This window comes from Hemiscyllium ocellatum, chromosome 4 (assembly GCF_020745735.1).
Source record: "Hemiscyllium ocellatum isolate sHemOce1 chromosome 4, sHemOce1.pat.X.cur, whole genome shotgun sequence".
NCBI lineage: Eukaryota > Metazoa > Chordata > Chondrichthyes > Orectolobiformes > Hemiscylliidae > Hemiscyllium > Hemiscyllium ocellatum.
In genome coordinates, this window is record NC_083404.1 from 9876310 (window position 1) to 9901616 (window position 25307).

At 41.2% G+C, this 25307-nt stretch overlaps 2 protein-coding genes across 4 annotated transcripts in view; both read right to left on the reverse strand.

Moving 5' to 3' along the window:
* Positions 1-4932, reverse strand: part of tram1 (translocation associated membrane protein 1) — a 38176-nt gene extending 33244 nt beyond the window's left edge. Inside the window, exons 1-2 of the mRNA XM_060822737.1 lie at positions 4725-4932; positions 339-402 (exon numbers count right to left, since the gene is read on the reverse strand). Coding sequence (XP_060678720.1) covers positions 339-402; positions 4725-4844 — 184 coding nt within the window. The 5' untranslated portion in view covers positions 4845-4932. The remainder of the gene's footprint in view (positions 1-338; positions 403-4724) is intronic.
* A 14913-nt stretch (positions 4933-19845) lies between these two features.
* Positions 19846-25307, reverse strand: part of lactb2 (lactamase, beta 2) — a 46252-nt gene continuing 40790 nt past the window's right edge. For all 3 annotated transcript variants that reach the window (XM_060822738.1, XM_060822739.1, XM_060822740.1), the window contains one exon: positions 19846-21626. In XM_060822738.1, coding sequence (XP_060678721.1) covers positions 21586-21626 — 41 coding nt within the window. In that variant the 3' untranslated portion in view covers positions 19846-21585. The remainder of the gene's footprint in view (positions 21627-25307) is intronic.

The following is a 25307-nucleotide window of genomic DNA, read 5'->3' on the forward strand; positions in this document are numbered from 1 at the left end:
TTAATTTTAAAAACTTATTTTTATTTTCAAATCACTTTTCAGCACTGCTCCTCTCTGTCTCCAAACTTTTTCAACACTGTAAATCTCCAAGTTCCATTAATTATGATACCTTTAGTTGTTAAGGCCCTAAGCTCAGGAATTTCCTCCCAAAACTTTCCATCCTTATACTTCCCTCCTTTAAGATGATCTTTAAAACCTACCTCTGCTCTGATGTCCCCTTCTTTGTAATTCATTGTCACATGCATTTTATAAAGTGCTATGGAACATTTTACTAGGTTAAAGGCTGTACTGCATGATGAAATATGAAAATATATTTTACACAGTATATGAAACCATACCTGTTTCAGGCAATGTAACATTGTATTGAAGAGTGACGAAAGCAACAGCTATCTTAGCAGTCATCTGCAAAACAGTAAAGTTAAAATCTTAGCTCAGTCATCTTCAATCAAAATGATACTTTAATAATTAGAAAAAACAAGCCCAAACCTCAACTACCAAACAGATGGAAAAACGCAACAATTGACCTTTTTCAATGGTAATGAATCAATTTCAAGAAAATGTGCACAAAGTAGGTCCTGGGCTGTTTTAACCTTTCCCTCCAGAAATTCTAATCAACAGTGCAGTGGTCAAATCATTTATTGTCCACAATGGCTGCAAAATGTTACTCTTTTAGCAATTTATATGGGTGCCTGTGAATAAACAAAATTATGTCTTGGTCAGATTTAGTGCTAGAAGGAAGCATGTTAAAAATTGCTTATCATGATCTGATCAGGGTAGCATTTGATGTGTTTTTTTTAAACAAAGAGAGAACAAAATCTTCCACAAATCTTACACTGATCTCTATCTGCCAATATACATAGCATGGCAAGAGATACAGTCAGAATTAGACACCACAGTCAACTGCTGATCTACACTGTATAAACTGAAGTTTGTTATTTCACCTTAGTGACCAATAACTATGATGTGTGGAACCAAATCCTACATCTTCAAGAAAACAGGGGAAATGATTGTCAGGAACAAAGGTACTTTTTTTTTGCAATAATCTATATGGGAGATATTAATGCTGATTTGGAGGTGCTGGTGTTGGACTGGGGTGTACAAAGTTAAAAATCACACAACACCAGGTTATAGTCCAACAGGTTTAATTGGAAGTACCAGCTGTCGAATCACTGCTCCTTCCTGGTGAAGGAGCAGCGCTTTGAAAGCTCATGCTTCCAAATAAACCTATTTGACTATAACCTGCTGTTGTGTGATTTTTAACTTTATTAATACTGAAGGAACAACAATTTGTAATTACACAGCACTGTGAATTAGAAAGATATCACTGGGTGGTTCTAATGGAATAGTTGAAAAAAATAAATACCATATAACAGGAGTAGTGACTGAAAACCTGGACAAACAGTGGGCATCTTAAAAGGGAAAGGGACAGAAACATAGAGACTTTAAGAAGGGAATGTCAAACTATGACACCCAATTTACCAATGACGCTGGGGTAAAGAAATGTTGGATAAATGTTGCTCAGAAAGAATCTGAGGTAGTGGAGAATGTGTGGGAGTGACTGAGAGCTGAAGAACTGGAAAACGTTACAGAGATTGGAGAGATAGCTCCAGATGCAATTTAAACATAGTGAGAATTTTAAACTCAAGGCACTGCTGTGACCTAATCTAGGTTAAAATGCAAAAGATGAATCAAGTGGAATAAGATACAGATAGCAGAATTTGGACAGCAAAGTTTGGATTGTTTTGAGGCTTTCTGAGGATGGAAGTCAGCCAGGAGAGTATGAGAACTATTGATTGTGGAGTACAGTAAGCAATGATAAGTATTTTGGCAACAACAAGGCTGGAAAAAAGACAGGGTTGTTACTTTTAATGAACTGGCTAGGGATAGAAAATAGAATGGATGGATGGAAGAATGAATTGGAAGTTCAGTTCAGGCCGATGCAATCCCAACCTTTTCAGTTGACGACCCTACTAGGAGTTATGACCTATTGTTTGGGAAGCTCTTCAATAGGTCCCAAAGTGACTCCACAGCAAGAGGCAGGATAAGAAATCATTAACTGGAGATGAACTGTCTTCCATCAACTAGCCAAGAGGAGAATTGAGTAGAGTAGTCCTGCTAAACTTGACACTGGAAGAGAGATCTCAAAATAGGATAGCATGGTCAAACTTATCAAATGTTCAAAGGGTCAAGAAGGGATAAAATATTATAGTTATTGAGGATTTCCTATTTAATGGGGTTGATTCAATGCTCAGGTGGGGTGGAATACTGGCTTGAAGCAATGTGCTACAGTAGGGGAGACATGGCAAGGTGATATCATGTAAAAGTGAATCAGAGGCAAAAAGGATGAGATGGGAAATAATTCGCAAACACAAAAGGATGAATGGTATTCTTTTCAGATAGGGGGTGCCAAGTTTCTAAAATATGGAAAGTGAATAAATTTCAGTGGAATAAATGACAGTTATTCAAATGCAATTTTGAATGTAGGTCATGGATTATGACATTCTACAATATCTTTTAGTTCGTAAGTATGTAAAAGTAGTAGAAGTGCAATGGTCAACAATGACAACTGCCAAAACATCCACTGGAAGATTATAAAGTTAGAGTTTTACTCTAGAATGAAGAAGATACAGCCAGGAAATGTTCCAAGGCAAACAAAAACAGATATTGCTGAAAAAAATTCAGCAAGTCCGGCAGCACCTATGGAGAGAAATACATAATGTCTCGGGTGCAGTGCCCCTTCTTCAGAACTGAACACTGGAATGAATTTTTCAAGCAATTTCTATTTTTGTTCCTGAATTTCAGCACTGCAGTTCTTTCAGTTTTTAATTTAATGTTCCAGGACTGCTGTTGTTAGCAGCAGAGGACAATGGCGTAGGCTTCCAGGCCAAAGGATTTGGAGAGTGTGAGGAACACAAGGACGAACAATGCACTAATGATCACACAATGACGTCAGACTGGGTCTGATGGAGGAAACTGAGCTCCAGTTCAAACAGTTAAAAAAAAATTCCAGGATTGACAATGGACTTGGAACTCAAGTCAGACAAATGTTAGTAAAAGGCTCTGAGGTTTTGGACATTAAACTAGTAAAGACTAACAGTGATCAACCAATTCAACAACTAGAAACAGAGCGAAAATACTAACTAAGCTGGGAAAAAAACTCAATGCAGGCTTTGAATGGAGAAATTGAACTTGAATTTGACATGGAATATACCTTTGTTTAAAGAGATATATAAACATAATGCAAGTCATTTCTGAAAAATGTTCAGAATCTTTTATGGGTTTTCATGTCAAAAGTTAAATGTAGTTTTCAGGTGAAGGAGCTTAAAAGGTGAGAATAATTAAACCAAGGTACGCAAATAAATTTAGACCACTATTTTAAAACAAAAATTGCTGCTCTTAATTGCAAAAATTAAAATCCTTACAGCCAAATTTATAATAGAAATTGTCTGTCAACATTTAAAGTTTAATTATACCCCTGTTGTCCAATACTGGTAATTGCAGGCTTCCTTCAGGGTGAGTATAATCGCAACGTGGTAGGTTCAGGAATGCAATTTTAATTTTAAACTTAAAAGAAAGAAAAATTCTGATATACGGAAGATATTTCTCAGGGAATCAAGGAATTTGTGGAACAGATGGGAAAGTGGACTTGAAGCCAAAGGTCAGCCATGTTTAGTGAATAGACAAGCAAGAGGCTGGAAGAACACAGCAAGCCAGGCAGCATCAGGAGGTGGAGAAGTCAATGTTTCAGGTATAACCCTTCTTCAGGGATAGAGGTGGGTGTAGGGGAAGCTGTGGATAAGGGCAGGGAGAGAGAAAAGGTTACAGGGGAAGAGGAGCAGAGTGGTGAGGTAGTGAGGGTCAGCCTGACCTCCCAGTCACCACCCATTTCAATTCCCCTTACCACTCCCTCTCCAAATTGTCTTATCCACAGCCACTGCGAATCAGATTACTTCACTAGCTGACGAAGCAGCAGCGCTCTGAAAGCTTTTACTTCCAAATAAACCTGTTGAACTATAACTTGGTGTTGTTGGATTTTTAATTTTCTCCACAGCATTGCTAAGTGGAACAAACAGATGGAAATAAAAAGTTATGACAAGCACAAGGGCTCGCTAACTTAGCTCGAGACACAACCAATCTGGTTCAAATATTAAGTATCCACCCTTTTACCCAGTTCTGAGGTCATATTTGACTCAAAACGTTAACTTTCTCTCTCCACAGACCCTGCCAGACTGGCTGAGCTTCTTCAGCACTGGTCTAATGAAAACAAATTTTATAAATGCTTCCTGAGTTTAAAACAAGAGCAGAAAGTGCACAGATTCAGATAATCTACAAAGTGACTATATCAACGATGAGTGAAGATAAAGCAGCAGCAGCAGAACTGCACAGAATTGGACACGTCAACCCAATCTAGTCATGGTCAAGACTGAGCCCCTCGCCCCTCCCCTGGGAAGCTCACACCGCGCACTGCATTCTGGGTGCTGTAGTCCGCAGTCTCCCCACTACCAGTCTCTGACATCACAAAAGGACTACAACTCCCAGAGCGCCCCACTGCAGCGGCCCGGTCTCCTCCGAACGGCTCCAAGCCCTCGGGTGCTTCGCGATAGCCCCCTGATAAAGACGATAAGGTTAGCCGAGGCCGAATGCCATGTACCCCCGGTGAGAACCTCGCTCCGCTCATCACCGGCCCAGCCCCGAGCTCGGGCTGGGGCTCAGACCCCGCTCACCTCGAACATAAGCCCGAGCAAGAAGACCATGGCGACACAGGACACGATGTCGGCGTGGTTCTGGATGATAAATTCATGGCTGAGCACCGGCGGTGTCTTGTTTTTCTTACGCAGCCCCATAGCAGCAACAGCCGCGAGTTTCAGCTCCGCTCGGCAAAGGCGCCCCGAGCCGGCACCACGTCGACAGGAGCTGGAGCCCTGGCTAGCCCCGCCCCACCATCCCCCTCCCCCCAGGCCCAGCGCGATGTGGCCTCCCACTACAGCGCCCCTGAGAGACCTTGGTCGGTACTTTCCTGCGTGTCCTTGCTATTACAGCAGACAGTAAAGTTAAAACTCACACAACAGCAGGTTATAGTCCAACAGGTTTATTTGGAAGCACTTGCTTTCAGAGCGCTTCCAATGTCACATTTTATAAATTCCTACTTTGGAAATTGAACCAGTCTGACTCAGAGTCTATGTCCCAACCTTAACTTCACACCTTTAATGCATTGTGTGAGCTGAGATGTCTTTTATTTATCTACTGATAAAGCCTTAAGTTGGGATCGTGACTTGAAATAAGTTCTTGGATTTACATATTAATCAATCAAAACCTGCATCCCCATTCTAAATGATTAAAGACTTAACAGCAATCTAGGTTTGTTCAATACTCTGCATCAGTTGTGTGACACTTTGTTCTTTGACTATAAATTCTGTGTCCTATGATCCTATCCGACAAAGGAGCAGCACTCCAAAAGTTGTGCTTCCAAATAAACCTGTTGGACTATAACTTGGTGTTATGAGATTTTTAACTTTGAACAAACAGTAAACCTTACCAACTCTGTCTGTTTCTCCCTCTCTCTCTCTCCCACACACACACACCTACAGGCTTTTGATGTTCAGAGAAGTTTTCCTGCAGTGAACTGGAAAGGGCTGGGGCTGGATAATATAGATAACTAATCACTCAAGAGGTGGGTGTGACTGGCATTTATTGTCTGTTCCCAGTTGCCCTCAAAAAAGTGGTGGTGAGTTGCCTTCTTGAACTGCTGCAGTCCTTGTGTTGTAAGTAGACGAACAATTATGGAGGGAATAGTATGATTTTGACCCAGAGAAAGTAAAGGAACAGTAATATACTTTCAATCAGGATGGTGAGTGCCACGGGGAGGGGAGGGGATCTTGAAGGTGGTGGTGTCTTTCTATTTGGACGTGGTCATCTGTTTGGGAGATGCTGGCTGAGGATCTTTGGTGAATTTCTGCAGTGTGTCTCGTAGATAGTGCACACCACTATTACTGAATGTCCGTGGTGGAAGGAGTGGATGCTTGTGGAAGTGGTGCCACTTAAATGGGCTGCTTTGTCTTGGTTTAAAGCTTCTTGAGTTGTTGAAACTGCACTCATCCAAGCAAGTGGTAAGTATTTCATCACACTCCTAACTTGTACATTGTAGGTGGTGGACAGGTTTTGGGGAGTCAGGAGGTGAGTCACTTGCTGCAGTATTTAAAGTTTCCACTCAAACGGCAATTTCAGTTGAGCTTCTGGTTGATGGTAACCCCCAGAATATTGATAATGGGGGGTTTGGTGATTGAATGTTTAAAGATGGTGGTTAGATTGTGTCTTGTTGCAGTTGGTCATTGCCTGGCATTTGTGTGGCGCTAATGTTACTTGCTATTTTTCAGCTCAAGCCTGGATATTGTCCAAGGAGAAAGTGAGGTCTGCAGATGTTGGAGATCAGAGCTGAAAATGTGTTGCTGGAAAAGCGCAGGAGGTCAGGCAGCATCCAAGGAACAGGAAATTCGACGTTTCGGGCAAAAGCCTGATGAAGGGCTTATGCCCGAAACGTCGAATTTCCTGTTCCTTGGATGCTGCCTGGATATTGTTCAAGTCTTGTTTCATTTGGATATGGACTGGCTCAGTATCTGAGAGGTTGCAAATGGTGCTGAATACTGTGTAGTCATCAGCAAACATCCCCACTTCTAACCTTGTGATGGAGGGTAAGTCATTGATGAAGCAGCTGGACATGGTTGGGGCAAAGACATAGCCTTAAGGAATATCTGTAGAGATGTCCTGACGCTGAGATGTCTGACCTCCAGCAACCACAACAATCTTCCTTTGTGCCAGGTATGATTCCAACTAGCAGAGAGTTTGCCCCATGAAACCTACTGCCTCCAGTTTTGCTCAGGCTTCTTATAGTCAAACTCAATCAAATGCAGTCTTGAGGTCAAGACCTGTCACTCTCATCTCACCTCTGGAATTCAGCTCTTTTGCCCATGTTTGCACTAAGGCTTTAATGAGATCAGAAGCTGAGTGCCCCTGGCGAAACCTAAATTGGATGTCACTGAGCAGGTGCTGCTTGATAGCACTGTTGATGACAACTTCTATCACTTTACCGATAACTGAGAGTAGACTAGTGGGGTGGTAGGTGATTGGGCTTTTTTGTCCGCAGGACATACCTGGGCAATTTTCCACACTGTTGGGTAAATGCCAGTGTTGTAACTGTACTGGAACAACTTGGCTTATGGTATGGCTAGTTGTGCAGCATAAAGGTTCAGTACAATTGCAGGATGTTGGCAGGGCCTGTAGCCTTTGCGGTATCCAGTGTTTCCAATTATTTCTTGAAATCATGTGCAATGATTTGAATTGGCTGAAGACTGGCATCTGCAATGCTGGGGACCCCACTGCAGGAGGCTGAGGTGGATCATCCACTCGGTACTTCTAGCTGAAGATTGATGCAAAAGTTTCAGCCTTGTCTTTTGAAGGGAAATGCTGGACTCCTCCACCATTGAAGATGGGGATATTTGTGCAGCCTTCTCTTCCAGTGAGTTGTTTAATCGTCTTCCTCTGATCACACCTGAATATGGCAGGACAGATCTAATCAGTTTGTTGTGGGATTGCTTAGCTCTATCAATGACGTTTTGCATATGCTAATAGTAATCCTGTTTGGTAGCTTCACCGAGTTGACACCTCATTTCTAGGTATGCCTGGTGTTCTCCTGGGTTACCTTCCAGCACTCCATACGATTGAACAAAAATCCCCAATATCTAAAATACTGGACAAAACCCTGGACTCTTCAAAACTTTTAACAGAAAAAGGAGACAGCTGGACTGAGTTCTGCACGAACACACAACTCAACCAGCAGAATGGAGAGTGCTCTCTGGGACTATTGTTCAGCAAGGAATCCCAATCTACATCACCTCTCTAAAAGAACAATCAACCGACACCAACAGAGCCTAACCTGAGACTGTTTTTACACCTTGGGCTACTTAGTGCAGACAGTATGGGGCCTACAGAGATACTTGACATTCAACCTCGATCAAAACCCAGTCACCCATATTCTAACCAGTTAATTTCAGAAGAGAACATCAAGATATAGCTGCCAGTCCTGATCTCACCAGGGTATGACCTTTGCAACAACAAACTTCTGCATGGACAGCTTCCCCAGACGCTTCCACCCCAAAAAGCAGTTTCAGAACTAAGAACCACATGTACCGAAATGAGAACCAAGAACAGGGAAGCCAAACCAAGAGCCTCACCTGAACAAGAGCTTCCAGACACACCCTGTTCTGATCCAAAAGAACCAACAGCAAGAACATCAACAACAAGGCGCACTTCAAAACTGCCTTTTCTCAGTGAATAGCAGAAACTCCCAAGACCCCAAAGCTCCAACCCAGTTAGCAGGGAGGGAAGGCGGGTGGTGAAAACATATTGGGACCCGGAGGGTAGAAATTCTGATTAAAGAGTCTGAAATTAAACATTGTTGTTTCCTGTGTATCAAATAGATAGTGTTCGTATAGTGGTAATCCAGTTATTTCTGGATTTAAAGTTCCACTGTTCTCCTATTCTCCTGTGTATTGATTGTCAATTTTCTTGTTTTATTGCAATTCTGCTGTCGATGGCCCACAGTGCTTCATGGATGCCCAGTCTTGTGTTGCTAGATCTGTTCCAAGTCTGTCCCATTTAGCACAGTGATATTGCCACACATGATGAAAACTATTCCAAGTGTGAATGTGGGACTTTGTCCCCACAAGGATTATTTGGATGTGAACATAGGTATGATTAATAAGTTTGCAGATGACACCAAAATTGAATGTGCAGTGGACAGCTAAGAAGGTTACCTCAGAGCACAACAGGATCTTGATTAGATGGGCTAATGAGCTGAGGAGTGGCTGATGGAGTTTAGATAGATGCGAGGTGCTGCATTTTGGTAAAGCAAATTAGAGCAGAACTTATACACTTAATGGTAAGGTCCTGGGGGTGCTGTTGAATAAAGGGACCTTGGAGTGCAGGTTCATAGTTCCATGAAAGTGGATTCAAAGGTAGATAGACTAGTGAAGGAGTTTGATAAGCTTTCCTTTATTGGTCAGAGCATTCTGTATAGGAGTTGGCGGCATGGTGGCACAGTGGGTTAGCACTGCTGCCTCACAGCGCCTGAGACCCGGGTTCAATTCCCGACACAGGCGACTGACTGTGTGGAATTTGCACATTCTCCCCGTGTCTGCGTGGGTTTGCTCCGGTTTCCTCCCACAGTCCAAAGATGTGCGGGTCAGGTGAATTGGCTATGCTAAATTGCCCGTGGTGTTAGGTAAGGGGTATATGTAGGGGTATGGGTGGGTTGCGCTTCGGCGGGTCGGTGTGGACTTGTTGGGCCGAAGGGCCTGTTTCCACACTGTAAGTAGTCTAGTCTAGTCTAGTATTATTGTGACTGTACAGGACATTACTTTGGTCACTTTTGGGATACTGCATGCATTTCTGGTCTCCCTGCTATAGGAAGGATGTTGTGAAACTTGAAAAGTTCAAAAATATTTTGACGAAAATGCTGCCAGGTTTGGAGAGTTTGAGCTATAGGGAGTGGCTGAATAGGCTGGGGCTGTTTTCCCTGTAGCTGAGGGGTGACTTTATAGAGGTTTATAAAATCACAACGAGTACGGATAGGGTAAATAGACAAGGTCTTTTCCCTGGGGTGGGAGTCCAAAACTAGAGGGCATAGGTTTAAGGTGAGGGGGAAAGATTTAAAAGGAAGCTAAGGGTCAACTTTTTCACGCAGAGGATGGTGCATATATGGAATGAGTTGCCTGAGAAAGTGGTGGAGGCTGGTACAATTGCAAAATTTAAAAGGCACCTGAATGGGTATATAAATAGGAAGGGTTTAGAAGGATATGGGCCAAATGCTGGCAAATGGGACTAGATGAATTTCGGATATCTGGTTGTCATGGACGAATTGGACTGAAGGGTCTGTTTCCATGCTGTTTTGATGACTCTATCACTGTGCCATTACTGTTATGGACAGATACATCTGCAGCAGGCAGATTGGTAAGGATGGGGTCAAGTATGTTTTTCTCTCTTTTTGGTTCCTTCACTACCTGCTGCCAACCCAGTTGAGCAGCTATATCCTTCAGGATCCGACCAGCTCATTCGATTATGCTGCTGCCAAGCCACTTTTGGTCATGGACATTGAAACTACCCCCATCCAGAATCCAAGGGTCATTGGACCAGAAACGTTAACTCTGATTTCTCTCCACAGATGCTGCCAGACCGGCTGAACTTATCCAGCAATTTCTGCATCTCTTTTCTCTGATTTACGGCATCCACAGTTCTTTCAGTTTTTACAATGTATATCAGGTTTGGATCGTGTTCCAAACTGTATGGAATGCAGCTAGTGTATTTTGTTTTCTTCAGACTCACATGAATCCTTGGAGGACTTTCCTAACCACATTAGCACTGAATGGTTTTTAAATTATTTTAGTTTCCATGTGGGAACCGTACAACCTTCAGGATTTGATATTGAATTTAATAATTGTCTGAATGCACCCTTCCATGTCTTTTATCCACTTCCATACCCTACATCCCATCATGATATGGGTTGCTTTCAGCACAGCTGGCCCATTTTCACTCACCCATAGTCCCCAGTTATCACCTATCTAACTTTCCCCCTTCTCTGGCTTACTATTAAACATCCCTTTTCCTGCCCGCACTTTTTTCTCTCTCTTTCTGTGCACCATCTCCACAGGTGCACTCACTCCTTCCCCCACCCCTCTGTCATCAACAGAAATATCACTTTCTCCTTGATGCAATCAGTTCTGAAGAAGGCTCAATGAATTTGATGGAAGTTTATGAAATCATGAGAGGTATAGATAGAGTTAATGGTAGTTGTCATTTCCCTAGGATGTGAGATTTTAAGATTAGAAGGCACATTTTTAAGGTGAGAGGAGAGAGATTTAAATACATGAAGAGCAAGTTTTTTACACAGAGGGTGGTTCGAGTATGGAAAGAACTTCCTGAGGAAGTGGTGGATATGGGTAAAATTGCAATGTTTAAGATATATTTGGATAGATACAAAAATATGGGTCAGGAGCAGGTGGGCAGGACTGATTCAGTATGGGATTATGTTTGGCATGGACTGGTTAGATCGAAGGGTCTGTTTCTGTGCTGTATGACTCTATCATTCAAAATGTTAACTCTGATTTCTCTTCACAGGTGCTCCTGCTCTCCTGTTTTTGTTCCAGATTTCCAGCATCTGCAGTTCAATGTTTTGTTCTTTAAAATTTTGGTCTATATATTAACAATGCTTCCTAAGTTTTGATTTCATTTTACCTTTTTTTTAAAAAACTAATATAAACAGTTCATAAAGGCTAAAATTATGCTGAATTGTTTTTAAATCAAACACAAGCCAAGCATGTTTCTGCAAATGTCTTACAATGAAAATTCAGTCCAATGTTAGCTTCCATCTTTGAAATATGTGAAATTGTGATCAGGATGGGGGCGATGGTTGAAAGTACAATCTCACACAATCTGGTTTGGTTTCTTTTTGACCTTTTTGAAACTAAATAAACTTAAACAAATGTTCACTACCAGACACATTAGGTGAGACCACACCTAATGTGTGCAGTTCTGGTCTCCAAATTTGAGGAAAGACATTCTGGCTATTGAGGGAGTGCAGCGTAGGTTCACGAGGTCAATTCCTGGAATGGCGGGATTACCTTACACTGAAAGACTGGAGCGACTGGGCTTGTATACCCTTGAGTTTAGAAGACTGAGAGGGGATCTGATTGAGACATAAGATTATTAAAGGATTGGACACGCTGGAGGCAGGAAACATGATGGGTGAGTGTCGAACCAGAGAACACAGCTTAAAAATACGGGGTAGACCATTTAGGACAGAGATGAGGAGAAACTTCTTCACCCAAAGAGTGGTGGCTGTGTGGAATGCTATGCCCCAGAGGGCAGTGGAGGCCCAGTCTCTGGATTCATTTTAGAAAGAGTTGGATAGAGCTCTCAAGGATTGTGGAATCAAGGGTTATGGAGGTAAGGCAGGAACAGGATACTGATTAAGGATGATCAGCCATGATTATATTGAATGGTGGTGCAGGCTCGAAGGGCAGATTGGCCTACTCCTGCACCTATTGTCTATTGTCTATTGATTGCAGCCTTCCTTCTTTTGTAATAGGATGAAGTTCAGTACTGTGCAAAATCTCCAACCATAACTCTTATTTTCATTTAGATTTTAATAATAGCTGCCCATTTGTTAAATTATATTCCTCTCTGCAATGCTTTATAATAGTAACTCTGGCATTGCATGAGAGGGATGAAACCAATTGGAAAACATTAATTATGAACAGACCCAACATTTGCGACTTAAGAATAACAAGAGCAGAGTGCTAAGCAAGGCATTTCTCAGGTATCGAAGATATTGCTCAAGATATTGAAGCATCTTGATCAATGGAATACTTGTAAAATTACAATCAAGAAAGCTACAACAATTGTTAAAATCGATATATATTAAAAATGTGAATTTGCATAGAAATAAATGAAAGTTCAAAATATTCAGCGAATTAACTGTAAACAATTCATCATAATTAACAATAAGCAGAAAATAGAATGTGAGGAAAGCTTTATCAAAAGGAATTTTGATCAAACAGAACTTGTATTAATTTCTATTGCTATTTTTAATTAGCAGTGTACAATATATACTTCTGTCACCTTGATACTTTAATATTGTCTGTGAATGATGGAATGTAATTTAATGGCTCTAGACATGGAATTGAGTTCAATCTCAATGGATACACAATGGGTTGAAGGAAGAAGGTGACAAATCACTTTGCCTAACAACATCTTGTTGAAATAACAATTAAGTTTACATTACTAGAATGTGAATGGATGAATTACAAATAATTTGGTTTTCCTGTTTATAATCTACCTGTGTACTGATAGGCATGCCATATTACTGCTCAAGTAGAAAAATACACTCCTATTTCTGTCCTACTTCAATTACTCTTGTCCCTTTCCATTTTTGTCGTCATACAGTAGCACACTTTCTCATCAACTTCCATCAGAATAGTTACCTTGCACCTTTTCCGCATTCTGTAAGTCTCTCCTCTGCTTTCTATCCTGTATCTCTCGCACGGTGACAAGACTTAAAATGGTCCAAGCCCAGGGTATGTGGAAAAAAAGCAGTCAAATCGCAAGTCTTAGGATTGTTTTTCTTTACTCATTCACAGGATGTGGACATCGTTGGCTAGGCCAGCATTTATTGGCATCCCTAATTGTCTAGAGGGCACTTAAGAGTCTACCACATTGCTGTGGGTCTGCAGTCACACGTAGGCTAGACCAGGTAAGGATGGCAGCTTCTTTCCCTAAAGGACATTAGTAAACCAGATGGGTTTTCCAACAATCAACAATGGATTCATGGTCATCATGAGACTCTTAATTCCATGGAGGTTTTGCTGATCTCCTATTGATTGGAGATCTATGTGAAACAGTATCGGTCAGTTTTTCGGTTATTTAATGTACATTCTCTGGATGGGCAGTTTGCCAGAGTTGGAGAAGTGCAATTCTTGCCAACTTTCTGGGCCTAGATTTATTGCTTATTTTCATTATTGTGAATTTTTCTTTTATTTTAGTTCATAGATTCTAAGGGAATATTTGTGCAAATCTACATATGAAGATGTGGGTAAAATGTCAACAGCTGAATAGCAAGTGAAAGGATGACATAAATTCAATAAATTGAGACAGAGAGATAATTACAAAAATTAAAAATAAGGTGGGACTGGAGACAAACCAAATGACTGGAATAACATGATAGGTATAAGAGTCACATGCTGGGGATTTAACCAAAGTAACAAGTCAAAACTGTACAAACTAATTAAGGTCGAGAGATTGTGAAATTTATCAAGGCAATGAAGTCAAAGCAGGGCAGTAAGGAAGATCTTACAAATACAGAAGAGTGTGGTGGGGTCACATTTAGTGGTACATGAACCCAAGATCACAGTTGAGGTTGTCTTCATTAGTACAGAACTTGGCTATCAGTTTCTGCTCAATGATTCTGCATTGGTGTGTATCTAGAAGGCCGCCTTGGAGGATACTTACCTGAAGATCGGAGGCTGAATGTCCTGAACCTCTGAACTGTTCCCTGACTGGGAGGGAACATTCCTGTCTGGCGATTGTTGTGCAGCGTCCATTCATAAACCTGTTAGCCACCAACCTGGTGTCATTTAACTTCTGAATCTTTCTGCCCCATTGCAGTCCCAAAACTGATCTTATTCAAGTCACAAATGACATAGATAAATCTCATTCTTCTCAACCTGCCTTGGTTTTTGAAATGGTTGACCATATTAACCTCCTCCAGCTACCTGTCACTTGCTTGGTTTACTACCCAGCTTGGTTTACATTCTTTTAGTTCCTCTCTTATCTATCTAATTGGAGCCAGAGAACCTCAAATTCTTTCTCTGCTGGAGAAGCTCAGCAAGTCTGGCAGCATCTGTGGAGAGAAAGCAAAATTCACATTCTAAGTCCAGTGACTCTTCTTCTGAACATTGTTTCTGTTTATGTTCCAGTACCCTCAGTTTTTTTTTCACTCAATGAACTTCACTTGATAGCTCAGTGAATCAATATATTGTGTGGTACGTATTGTAAGAAATCTGCTTGTTCACTCCTCAATCTGTGTTAATATTAGCAGTAGGGATGTTATCAACCTTTTTGTTCCTGTGTTCGGGGGACCAAACTTGCCTGAGTTCTGAAGCATTTGCTTCTGGGGTTGGGTAAGAATCGAAGTGGCCTTGGCTTCCATATCGCGCAATATAAATTCAGTTTTGGGTATTTCTGTTCACACAATCGTAATACTTGAGACAAAACCAGGATGAATAATTCGGAGAAATGAAAGAAACTGCAACTGCACACTGATATGGTGCTGGCCTAAGCAGCAAGTGTAGCGGATTGAATTCAATTTCCCTACTTGTAAGGTGTCGTGATTTGGATAGAAATCAATAATAAGTGAACTTCGAGAATGCTGTGGATTAAATAATAGGTTGGCAAATTTAATTTCACAAGACATGAAAAGCAACAACTTAAATCATAAGGCTATAAAGCTAATATAATACTAGGTTCCATAGACAGGAAGTACAGAATAAAGAAGTCGAGATACAATGAAGTATCCATGTAAACAATTTTGGAGCTTGAGTACAGTGTACGATTTTGAAAGGCTGATAAGGCAATAAGAGGGGAGAACACAGATTCATTAGAATGATGCTACATATGGAGGAATATAAATAAAAAGATGTTTAAAAATTGGTCTGATTTTGCATTGAACATTGGATGATTTGGTTAATGTATTTAAAGTTAAGAATGAATTAGGCAAAATAAATAGAAACAATTTATTTCCAGTCATATCCAAAGTTAAGGGCGGCACGGTGGCACAGTGGTTAGCACTGCTGCCTCACAGCGCCTGTAGACCCGGGTTCAATTCCCGACTCAGGCGACTGACTGTGTGGAGTTTGCACGTTCTCCCCGTGTCTGCGTGGGTTTCCTCCGGGTGCTCCGGTTTCCTCCCACAGCCCAAAGATGTGCGGGTCAGGTGAATTGGCCAAGCTAAATTGCCCGTAGTGTTAGGTAAGGGGTAAATGTGGGGGTATGGGTGGGTTGCGCTTCGGCGGGTCGGTGTGGACTTGTTGGGCCGAAGGGCCTGTTTCCACACTGTAAGTCTAATCTAATCTAATCTAACTGTAAGAGGTATAGTGTAGAAAACAGGAGAAACATTTTTACACGGGGCATGAAGGTGGACAACATTGTGCTTAGGTACAACATCCACATTAATGATTAAATAGAGAGTTAAGGAAAAAAGGGATATGAGAACAGAACAGTCATGATTACTGTATGGAGAACCACCAACAACATAGATAGGTTGAACCAAACGGCTTGGTGCTATGTTATAATTGTTATATAAATCTACCTAAAATTAGTTTTTGGTGCTCATTATCAATTCACTAGTAGACAACTTCTACCCAGACTTATTTTCCATCTTTAGAAGAGAAGATGCAGCATTTGATTAATTACTTTCTACACTGGACTCATTGGGGGAATCAGAATTTTGAAAAGCACTTACTCAGAACTACAACACTTTCCTTTCCACTGCAGAAATATTGACATAATATTATGGTTACTTAAACTTTAGCACAAGCAGGAAAAAGACAAGAAAAGTGCGGCATTAATTTTGAACGTGTGCAAAGATTCTACCGGAAACAAGCAAGAAGATATACTGCCCCCAAGATGACATCAGTTACAAACTGATATCTTTAAGTGGTTTCCTTTACGTCAGTTATCTATGCACTTATCAGATTTTACTTGAGAATTTGACAACTGTTGCTCAGCAGGAAAAGCTGTTAGCCACAGACTTGCATGCTCAATTCCACTGGCACCATGTATTGCGTATCCTAAACAGTGATCCTTAAAAGGATCCTTGCTGGATGCTGCCAAACAAGTCCTAGGAAGTATTGCTGAACGAGAGAGACCTTGGAGTGCAGGTTCATAGCTCCTTGAAAGTAGAGTTGCAGGTGGTTAGGATAGTGAAGAAGGCTGGTCAAAGCATTGAGTATAGGAGTAGGGAGGTCATATTGCGGCTGTACAGGACGTTGGATAAGTCACTTTTGGAATATTATGTGCAATTCTGGTCTCCTTCCTATCAGAAGGATGTTGGGAAACTTGAAAGGATTCAGAAAAGATTTACAAGGATGTTGCCGGGGTTGGAGGATTTGAGCTACAGACAGAGGCTGAATAGGCTAGGGCTGTTTTCCATGGAATATCGGAAGCTGAGGGGTGACCTTATAGAGGAGGTTTATAAAATCATGAGGGGCTTGGACAGGATAAACAGACAAAGTCTTTTTCCCTGGGGTGGGGTCCAGAACTATACGGCATAGATTTAAGTTGAGAGGGGAAAGATAAAAAAGGGACTTGAGGGGCGACTTTTTCACGCAGAGGGTGGTGTGTGTATGGAATGAGCCGTCAGAGGAAGTGGTGGAGGTTGGTACAATTATAACATTGAAAAGGCGTCTGGATGGGTAAATGAATAGGAATGGTTTAGAGGGATAAGGGCCAAGTGCTGGCAAATAGGACTAGATTAGGTTGGGATATCTGGGTGGTATGGATGAGTTGTTTCCAATCTGTACAACTCTATAAGTCACCTTTGTTCAAACAAGATTCCTCAGGAATTAGAAGAGTCAGGAATTAGAAGAGGCATGAATCTCCCTCTTGCAAAATTTCATAACATCCCATCCCAAAAGTGACAGTCCATCTGTCACCCCATCCCAACTGCAGATAAAGTTTCTTAATTGGTTTACTGGAGGAACTAGTGATTTTCTCACCTACTCGGATCGACAACCTATTGGTGAGCACTGGATCAGTAACTGAGCTCACTGACCAAGTATAGCTCACTCTCTACACCATAAAAGATAACACCAAATTGCTTAGAAAGGAAAGGGGATAATTTCACCAGTAAGACCACACATTTTAGAATGGGAACGATTCTTGCGAAGGCAGCAAATATTTTGTGTTCTTGCTAATCACTGGCAAAGGTAAGGAAACATGGACAGTGTGGATCCAGATGATTAACCTATAAATTTTCTTCATTTGTGGGATTAGGCCAGCATTGATTACCCTTCCCTCATTGTCTATGAGAAGATGATGTTGAGTCACCTTCTGGAGTGCCCACTGTGACCCATTATTGTCTCAAGATTCAGTAGGGAGATGTAACATCTGGTGTGGTTAAAAAGTGCTGAAAATGTGTTGCTGGTTAAAGCGCAGGTCAGGCGGCATCCAAGGAACAGGAAATTCGACGTTTCGGGCAAAAGCCCTTCATCAGGAATGGTGATGAAGGGCTTTTGCCCGAAACGTCAAATTTCCTGTTCCTTGGATGCTGCCTGACCTGCTGCGCTTTAACCAGCAACACACTTTCAGCTCTGATCTCCAGCATCTGCAGACCTCACTTTTTACTCTGTGGTTAAAAAGTCACCTATAATTAGGTCACATTCAGTTTCCTGTCTGTAACTAGTCAGTTCATCTTAGTTGAGTGCAGTATTTGGTTAAAAATCACAACACTAGGTTATAGTCCAACAGGTTTATTTGTAAGCACAGGCTTTTGGAGTGCTGCTCCTTCATTAGGTAGCTAGTGGGGCTGAATCATAGGACACAGAATTTATAGTAAAAGATCAAAGTGTCTTACAACTGATGCGGAGTATTGAACAAACCTAGAGTGCTGTATTTGGTCTGAGACCTTCTGCTGATATATTAGTTTGGAAATATTAGTTTAGAGTCATATTTGGCTGTAATGTTGCCATATTTAAATCATCTGTTGCTTTGTATAGGCTTACAGTTGAGCAAAAAAAGCTGAAGGTTTTCAGAATTATGACTGCAAATGATTCCTAAAATAACTACAGCAGACGTTGTGTCTAATGGATAGCCAGCTCCACACTCTGAGACAAATGATATGTTGACCGGCTGTATTACTGAAGCTTCCTGCTCTTGCCCAGAATTGGAAAATTTGTGATTAATTTCCACCTCTATCTCACTTTCACTTTGTGAACCTCCAATTTTTCCTTTCCCTCCCTCAACCTCCGTGTCTCTATTTCTGAGAATAGACTGTCTACTGGTTTTCAGTAAAATTCCATAGACTCCGTTGGGGACTTTTTAAAAACTTACTCAGGGATGTGAGTGTCTCTGGATGGGCCAGCATTTATTGCCCATCCCTAACTGCTCAGAGTCAACCACATTGCTGAGAGTCTGGAGTCAGATGTAGGCTAGATCAGGTAAGGATGACCGATTTCCTTCCTTCAAGGACATTACTGAACCAGATGGGGTTTTCCTGACAACTGACAATGTACTTATGGTCATCATTAGGCTCTTAGTTCCAGATGTTTATTGAATTCAAATTCTACCATGGCATGATTTGAACCCACATTCCCAAAACAACACCTCAAATCAGACTGCAAATTGGACGATTGCAAACATCTCATCTTCCACCTGGGCAGCCTACAGCCTGAAGGTCTCAACATTGAGTTCTCCAATTTCAAATGACCTCACTTCCCATCACCTGACTTCCCTACCAGCCCCTCCCTTCCACTCATCTCATTGACCCTACCTTCTAGCCACCAACCAGATGTATTTCTCTTTTCTGGGGAGTGCAGCCCACCAACAATAAACATATGAATGATGATTGGTCAGTGCCTGGAATTGGGGAAACACCAGGTAATTTGGGTCTATTCTTGAAAACCTAGTCCTTGACAGTAAATGTACAGGTTTCCCAGCAATGTGACCATTAGTACACAGGAACCTGTACACAGCACGGGACCAAGCCAGGTATCCCAGTGACCCAACCGTCTCTGCTATGGTGAAACAGCTTAGTCTTTTGTTCTTATATAAGTGAAGGTTGGAAGAAACTAGGTTGTTAGCAAGATCTAGGGGGAATGTTTAATCTTGGCTGTTGTTCATATTATGTTTTTAATATACTTCTAACTACTTATATCATTAAATCTAGCACAGAACATAGAACCTTCTCTCTCTAGAGTGTAATTGTCTTAATCTCCTGGGGCACTACTAATGTAAGTTGGCTATATATTATAAATATATTTAAATATTAACCCTTTACCCCAGAAATATTACGTTATGGCATAAGCCATAATTAGGATTTGAAGCAATTTCATTAACTATCACTGGAAATGAACAGTTTCAGTTCCAAATGGACTCATAAAATATCATAGTGTACATTCAATCATACATTATTTCATAAAATAAGTAATTACATATGAATGATATCTCAATAAAGTAAATGGGTTGAAGAAATCTTTGCAAATATGGCCATACAATTGAAAAATTGTGTAAATATGGAGGTTTAATTCTGTTAACCAGATCAGATAGCTATTATGAACAATAAAACAGATAGCTGTAGACATGTCAAGTGTGATGATCTCATAGTAGGCCAAAGGTGATACTGTTTATAATAAAGCAGCAGTACAGTTCCAGTACAAGCAATACATACAGTTGGCGAAGGAGACCAGACCTCAATTTCTTCACCTGTTTCAAAGAATGTTTTCTTTACATGTTCATCCGGATTCTTCCTTGCATTTCTCATTGCTTTCTTTTAGAATATAGAACAGTACAGCACAGAACAGGCCCTTCAGCCCACGATGTTGTGCCGACCACTGATCCTCATGTATGCACCCTCAAATTTCTGTGACCATATGCATGTCCAGGGATCTTTTAAATGTCCCCAATGACCCTGCCTCCACAGCTGCTGCTGGCAACGCATTCCATGCTCTCACAACTCTCTGTGTAAAGAACTCGCCTCTGACATCCCCTCTATACTTTCCTCCAACCAGCTTAAAACTATGACTCCTTGTGTTAGTCATTTCTGCCCCGGGGAAATAGTCTCTGGCCATCGACTCTATCTATGCCTCTCATTAACTTGTATACCTCAATTAGGTCCCCTCTCTCCTCCTTTTCTCCAATGAAAAAAGTCCTAGCTCAGTCAACCTCTCCTCATAAGATAAGCCCTCCAGTCCAGGCAGCATCCTGGTAAACCTCCTCTGAAACCTCTTCAAAGCATCCACATCTTTCTTACAGTAGGGCGACCAGAACTGTTTCTCTAACATTCTTCTACATGGTCTTCCACATTTTATAACTTGTTTTTACCTTGTCTCCATGTTTTATTGTGCTGAGCTTTTTATTCACCCATCTAACAATCCAACACACCTCTGATCATTGTGATGAATATATTTAACCTTGTTTTAATAACAATCACTTTTAAATGCAGCAACTGAACAAAGAGACAATTTTAACAGAGATATTTTAACAGTGCTGAGTAAATACAAACTGATTGCAATTTATACATATATATGTTCAGCAAGGTCAGAAATAAAGGTGATATTCGTGTTACTTTCAAAATAAGCTCAGTGCCATGACTGGTTGAAATTTCAATCTTTTAAAAGCCAACTGTTTTTGTTGGGGAGTTTAATATTTCACTAAGTCAATACTACAAATCGCTTAATTCAGCCATTAAGGAAATAAAAAATCACAGCTTGTTTTACCGATTACTTGAAGGTTAAATGTGGTACTTACAGATTTAATGTGGAGTGCATTGTACAAAGGATTTAATTACATAGTTGTCAGTTTGAAGACTTATGAGAATTATGCTCAATGGATATAATAACTTGTAATCTGTCATGTAACAAACTACAAAATTACAACACTACTCAGAATAAGTATTATAAAACTACAATGGGGTAGAACTTCTAATAGGATTCCCCCGCTATATTTGTGAACATTTTGAGAAAATAACTCAGTCATTCACTCAATTTTTTCGGGTAAACTGCTTTGGAAATTCTCCTCCAAAGCAATATGCAGCATACTTTATTCTCTGACGTTAAACCCAACAAAATAGAATACAGTTTTAACAAAAGATCACTGACATGAAACACACCTCTGCTTTCCCTCAGCAGAAAGCATTTCCAGCATTTGTTTTAAAACCCAAATATAGCATTTAAGGCAAAATTAAATCTTTAAAAATCCAAGTAACCTTATTTGAAAATGATACAAAAATCCATTTTATCGATTTAAGTGTGTGAAGAAGCATTACAAATTGCTTTTCCATTTATGAGTTGTATCATCTTGGGCTGTAAGACAAAATGATTTGATTAATTTTGTTTACAACACTGAAAATTACTGCACTGAATCTATGCTGAACTGTGCAGACTTAAATATTGTCTGTAATTCAGTAACAAAACATTGCTTCCCTAAATCATTTCCTGAAGATAATCACTGAAATTATCACTCCAACAAAGCAAAGAATGTACCATTTCTAAACTACTTACTGAAACCCTTCTCTGCTAGTGTTTGCTCTAGTGCCAAATCATTGATGCCTTACAATGAAGACTTCTGTGAAGGAAGTTTTTTTTTAAGTAACTTTGCCCAAGTGATATTCCCATGTAACAGGTTTATTAGGTGGTGCAGGTTCCATGTGACAGCTTTGCACACACACTGTTACCAAATCAGAACTGGGAACACTCACCAAATGTCGCCTCCTCAAAATGACGAAGGTAAACTGTAGAGCTATCACTGTTGACTGAGCTCACGATCAGTCAATCTAGCACAGATGAGAGATCAAACATGGCATCATCTTAGCTTCTACTATAGGGCTCACTACTCAGCTATTTTCATCAACACAACAAATAATATAAATCATAATCCCAAAAAAAGTAATCAAAGTCCTAAACGTTCAAGTTATTGTGCTGTTTGGCCCCAACAGGGAAAAGAAATACTCTGACTTTTAAATAAAAGCAGGGGAGTTATTTATGGTCCTGAAATTGCTGGCAAAACTCTGTAGTTCTGGCAATATCTGTGGAGAGAAAGCAGAGTTAACGTTTTGGGTCCAGTGACCCTTCTTCAGAATGGGCCTGAAGCTTTAACTCTGATTCTCTCCAAAGATGATGCCAGACCTGCTGCATTTCTGCAGCAATTCATAGCATCATCATAAAATCCTTATTATGTGGATGCAGGCCATTTAGCTCTTTGAGTTCACACTGACTCTCTGACAAGCAACCCACCCACACCTCCCCCCCACTCTATCCCTGTAATCCTGCATTTCTCATGGCCAATCCACCAAACCTGCACAATCTGGACTGTGGGAGGAAATCAGAACACCCGGAGGAAACTCACAGACATAGGGAGAATGTGCAATCTCCACAGAGATAGTCCCCCAAGGGTGGAATCGAACCTGGGTCCCTTGTGTGTGAGGTAGCAGTACTAGCCATTGAGACACCACATGGCCCAGTGTTTTTGTTTTGGATTTCCAAAACACTTCTTTGTTGTTTTTTGTTAAGCACTAACTCTGTTCTATGCCTACAGATGCTGCCAGACTTGTTGCGTTGCTCCAGCAATTTTTGTTTTGGATTTCCAGCATCTGCAGGTTTTTGTTTTATTGGAGTTATTTCTGGTATCCTGACCAACATTTACCTATCAAGCAACATCAGAAAAAAACACTGACATTTGTAGGAGTCTGCTGAATGTAAATTAGCTACCACTTTTCCTACATTACAAAAGTGATTGCACTTCAAAAAGTACTCCACTGCCTGTAAAGTACTCCGAAATACCCGGCCGTTGTGAAAAGAACCAACATAAATACATGTTTATCTTTTCTTTCCTTCCCTTGTGAAGACTCTCCTATTTCTCCTTGCAGCCTCAGAAGCAGTCACCCGTGAGGCTGCAGATCTCCCATCCTTGCATTCAGAGAGAGCTGTAGAGAGCACAGCAAGCCATCTATTTAGAGAAGGCCTCAAAGAAATGTGTCACTGCACTCCTGCTGCTTTGTCATGAATTCTTAGGACCCTCAAAGTCTAAATGCTAGGACTTAGCTCCTCCCGAGGAAATGTTGGCTCTATTTATTTTGCATGTTTTCACAGTATTCAAATTGTAATTTAAACTTTCCTTTTCATGGACAAGACAATCTGGAGTAACAAGAGCAGCCACTAGTGCTGGACATGCTCTAAATGTACAAGGGGAAGTCCTTGGATTTGTGGTGAACTATTATGACGTCTATTACTATAGTCGAGTGTGGTGCTGTAAATGCACAGCAGGTCAGGCAGCATCCGAGGAGCAGGAGAATTGACATTTTGGCATAAGCCCTTCATCAGGAATCCTACAGACTGTCATTGGATTCTGCTTCATCTTTCAAGATACCATATCACTTTAGCTGCTTGCAAAGCAAACCATGCAACACTCATTCAAAAGACTATAAGACACAGGAGCAGAAATTAGGCCATTCAGCCCATCAGTTCTGCCCAGCCATTCAATCATGGCTGATAGGTTTCTCAACCCCAATCTCCCACTTTCTCCCCGTAACCCTTGGTCCCTTTGACAATCCAGAACCTATCTATCTCAGTCTTAAATATACTCAATGGCCTGGCCTCCACAGCCTCCTGTAACAGTGAATTCCATAAATTCACTACTTTCTGGCTGAAGTTTCTCCTCATCTCCGTTCTCAAAGGTCTTCCCTTTACTCTAATGCTGTGCCCTCGGATCAGAGTCTCTCGTAACCATTGGAAATATCTCCCCAATATCCAGCCTGTCCAGGCTATTCAGTATTCTGTAAGTTTCAACTGGACCCCACCCCCGCACGCCCCCCATCCTTCTAAACACCGAATGTAGACCCAGAATCCTCAAACATTCCTCATACATCAAGCTGTTAATTCCTGGGACCATTTTCGTGAACCTCCTCGAACATGCTCCAGGGCCAGTACATCCTTCCTGAGATACGGGGGCCAAAACTGTGCACAATACTCCAAATGTGGCCTGACCAGAGCCTTATAGAGCCTCAGGAGTACATCTCTGTGTTTATATTCAAGTCCTCTCGAAATAAAGTGCCACTGTTGCACTTGCCTTCCTGACTACTGACACAACCTGAAAGTGTACCTTGAGAGAATCCTGGACTAGAACTTCCAAGTCTCTTTGCACTTCAGACTTCTGAATTTTATCCCCAAAAGAAAGCCACAAGTGATCAGATGGAACTGGGACTGAAACATGAGGAGAAAGAATTTGGCTGGGAAGTAAATACACATCACACCAGCTCACCGATGCTATTATTAAAAGAAGGATGTGAATGTTTCCCACTAAAAACCACCGATGAACTGGGAGATCCACCCCTACTGAAGTTCAGGGCTGCAGCAATCAAGTCAGGTGACCCTGACCTACACAGGAAATCCATACACCTTCGCAGCGCCATCAGGGATGCCAAGAGGTAATAGCAAACTAAGCTTGAGATGCAGACTAACCCACATTGTCACCCATCATGTGAGGCAAGGCTTACACAGCATAACAGGCTACAAAACCAAGTTGAACAGAACCGTGGACAACAGCACATCCCTACCCAATGAGCTCAACACATTCCACACTCACCTGGAACAGAAGGGCAGTGAAATGATGTCACTTGTCCCATCAGCCTAGAGTGCACCTTTACCCTCAGTCACCACCACAGATGTTAGGCCGACCTTAAGCGTGAGCCCTCGGAAAGCAACAGGTCCAGGACACGCTCAGATCCTGCGTTGACCTGGTGGGGTATTCATACACATCTTCAACCTTTCCTTACTATAGCCTAGAGTCCCCGCTTGCTTCAAGAAGACCATTATCCCAATGTCAAAGGAAGATCATGCAGAGTGCCTCAATGAACACCGCCTGGTAGCTCTGACATCCACAATTATGAAGTATTTCAAGAGGTTGGTCATGGCTCACATCAAATCCAGATTGCCTTACTGGCTTGTAATTCACCTACTGGCGCAACAGGTTCACAACAAACACCATCT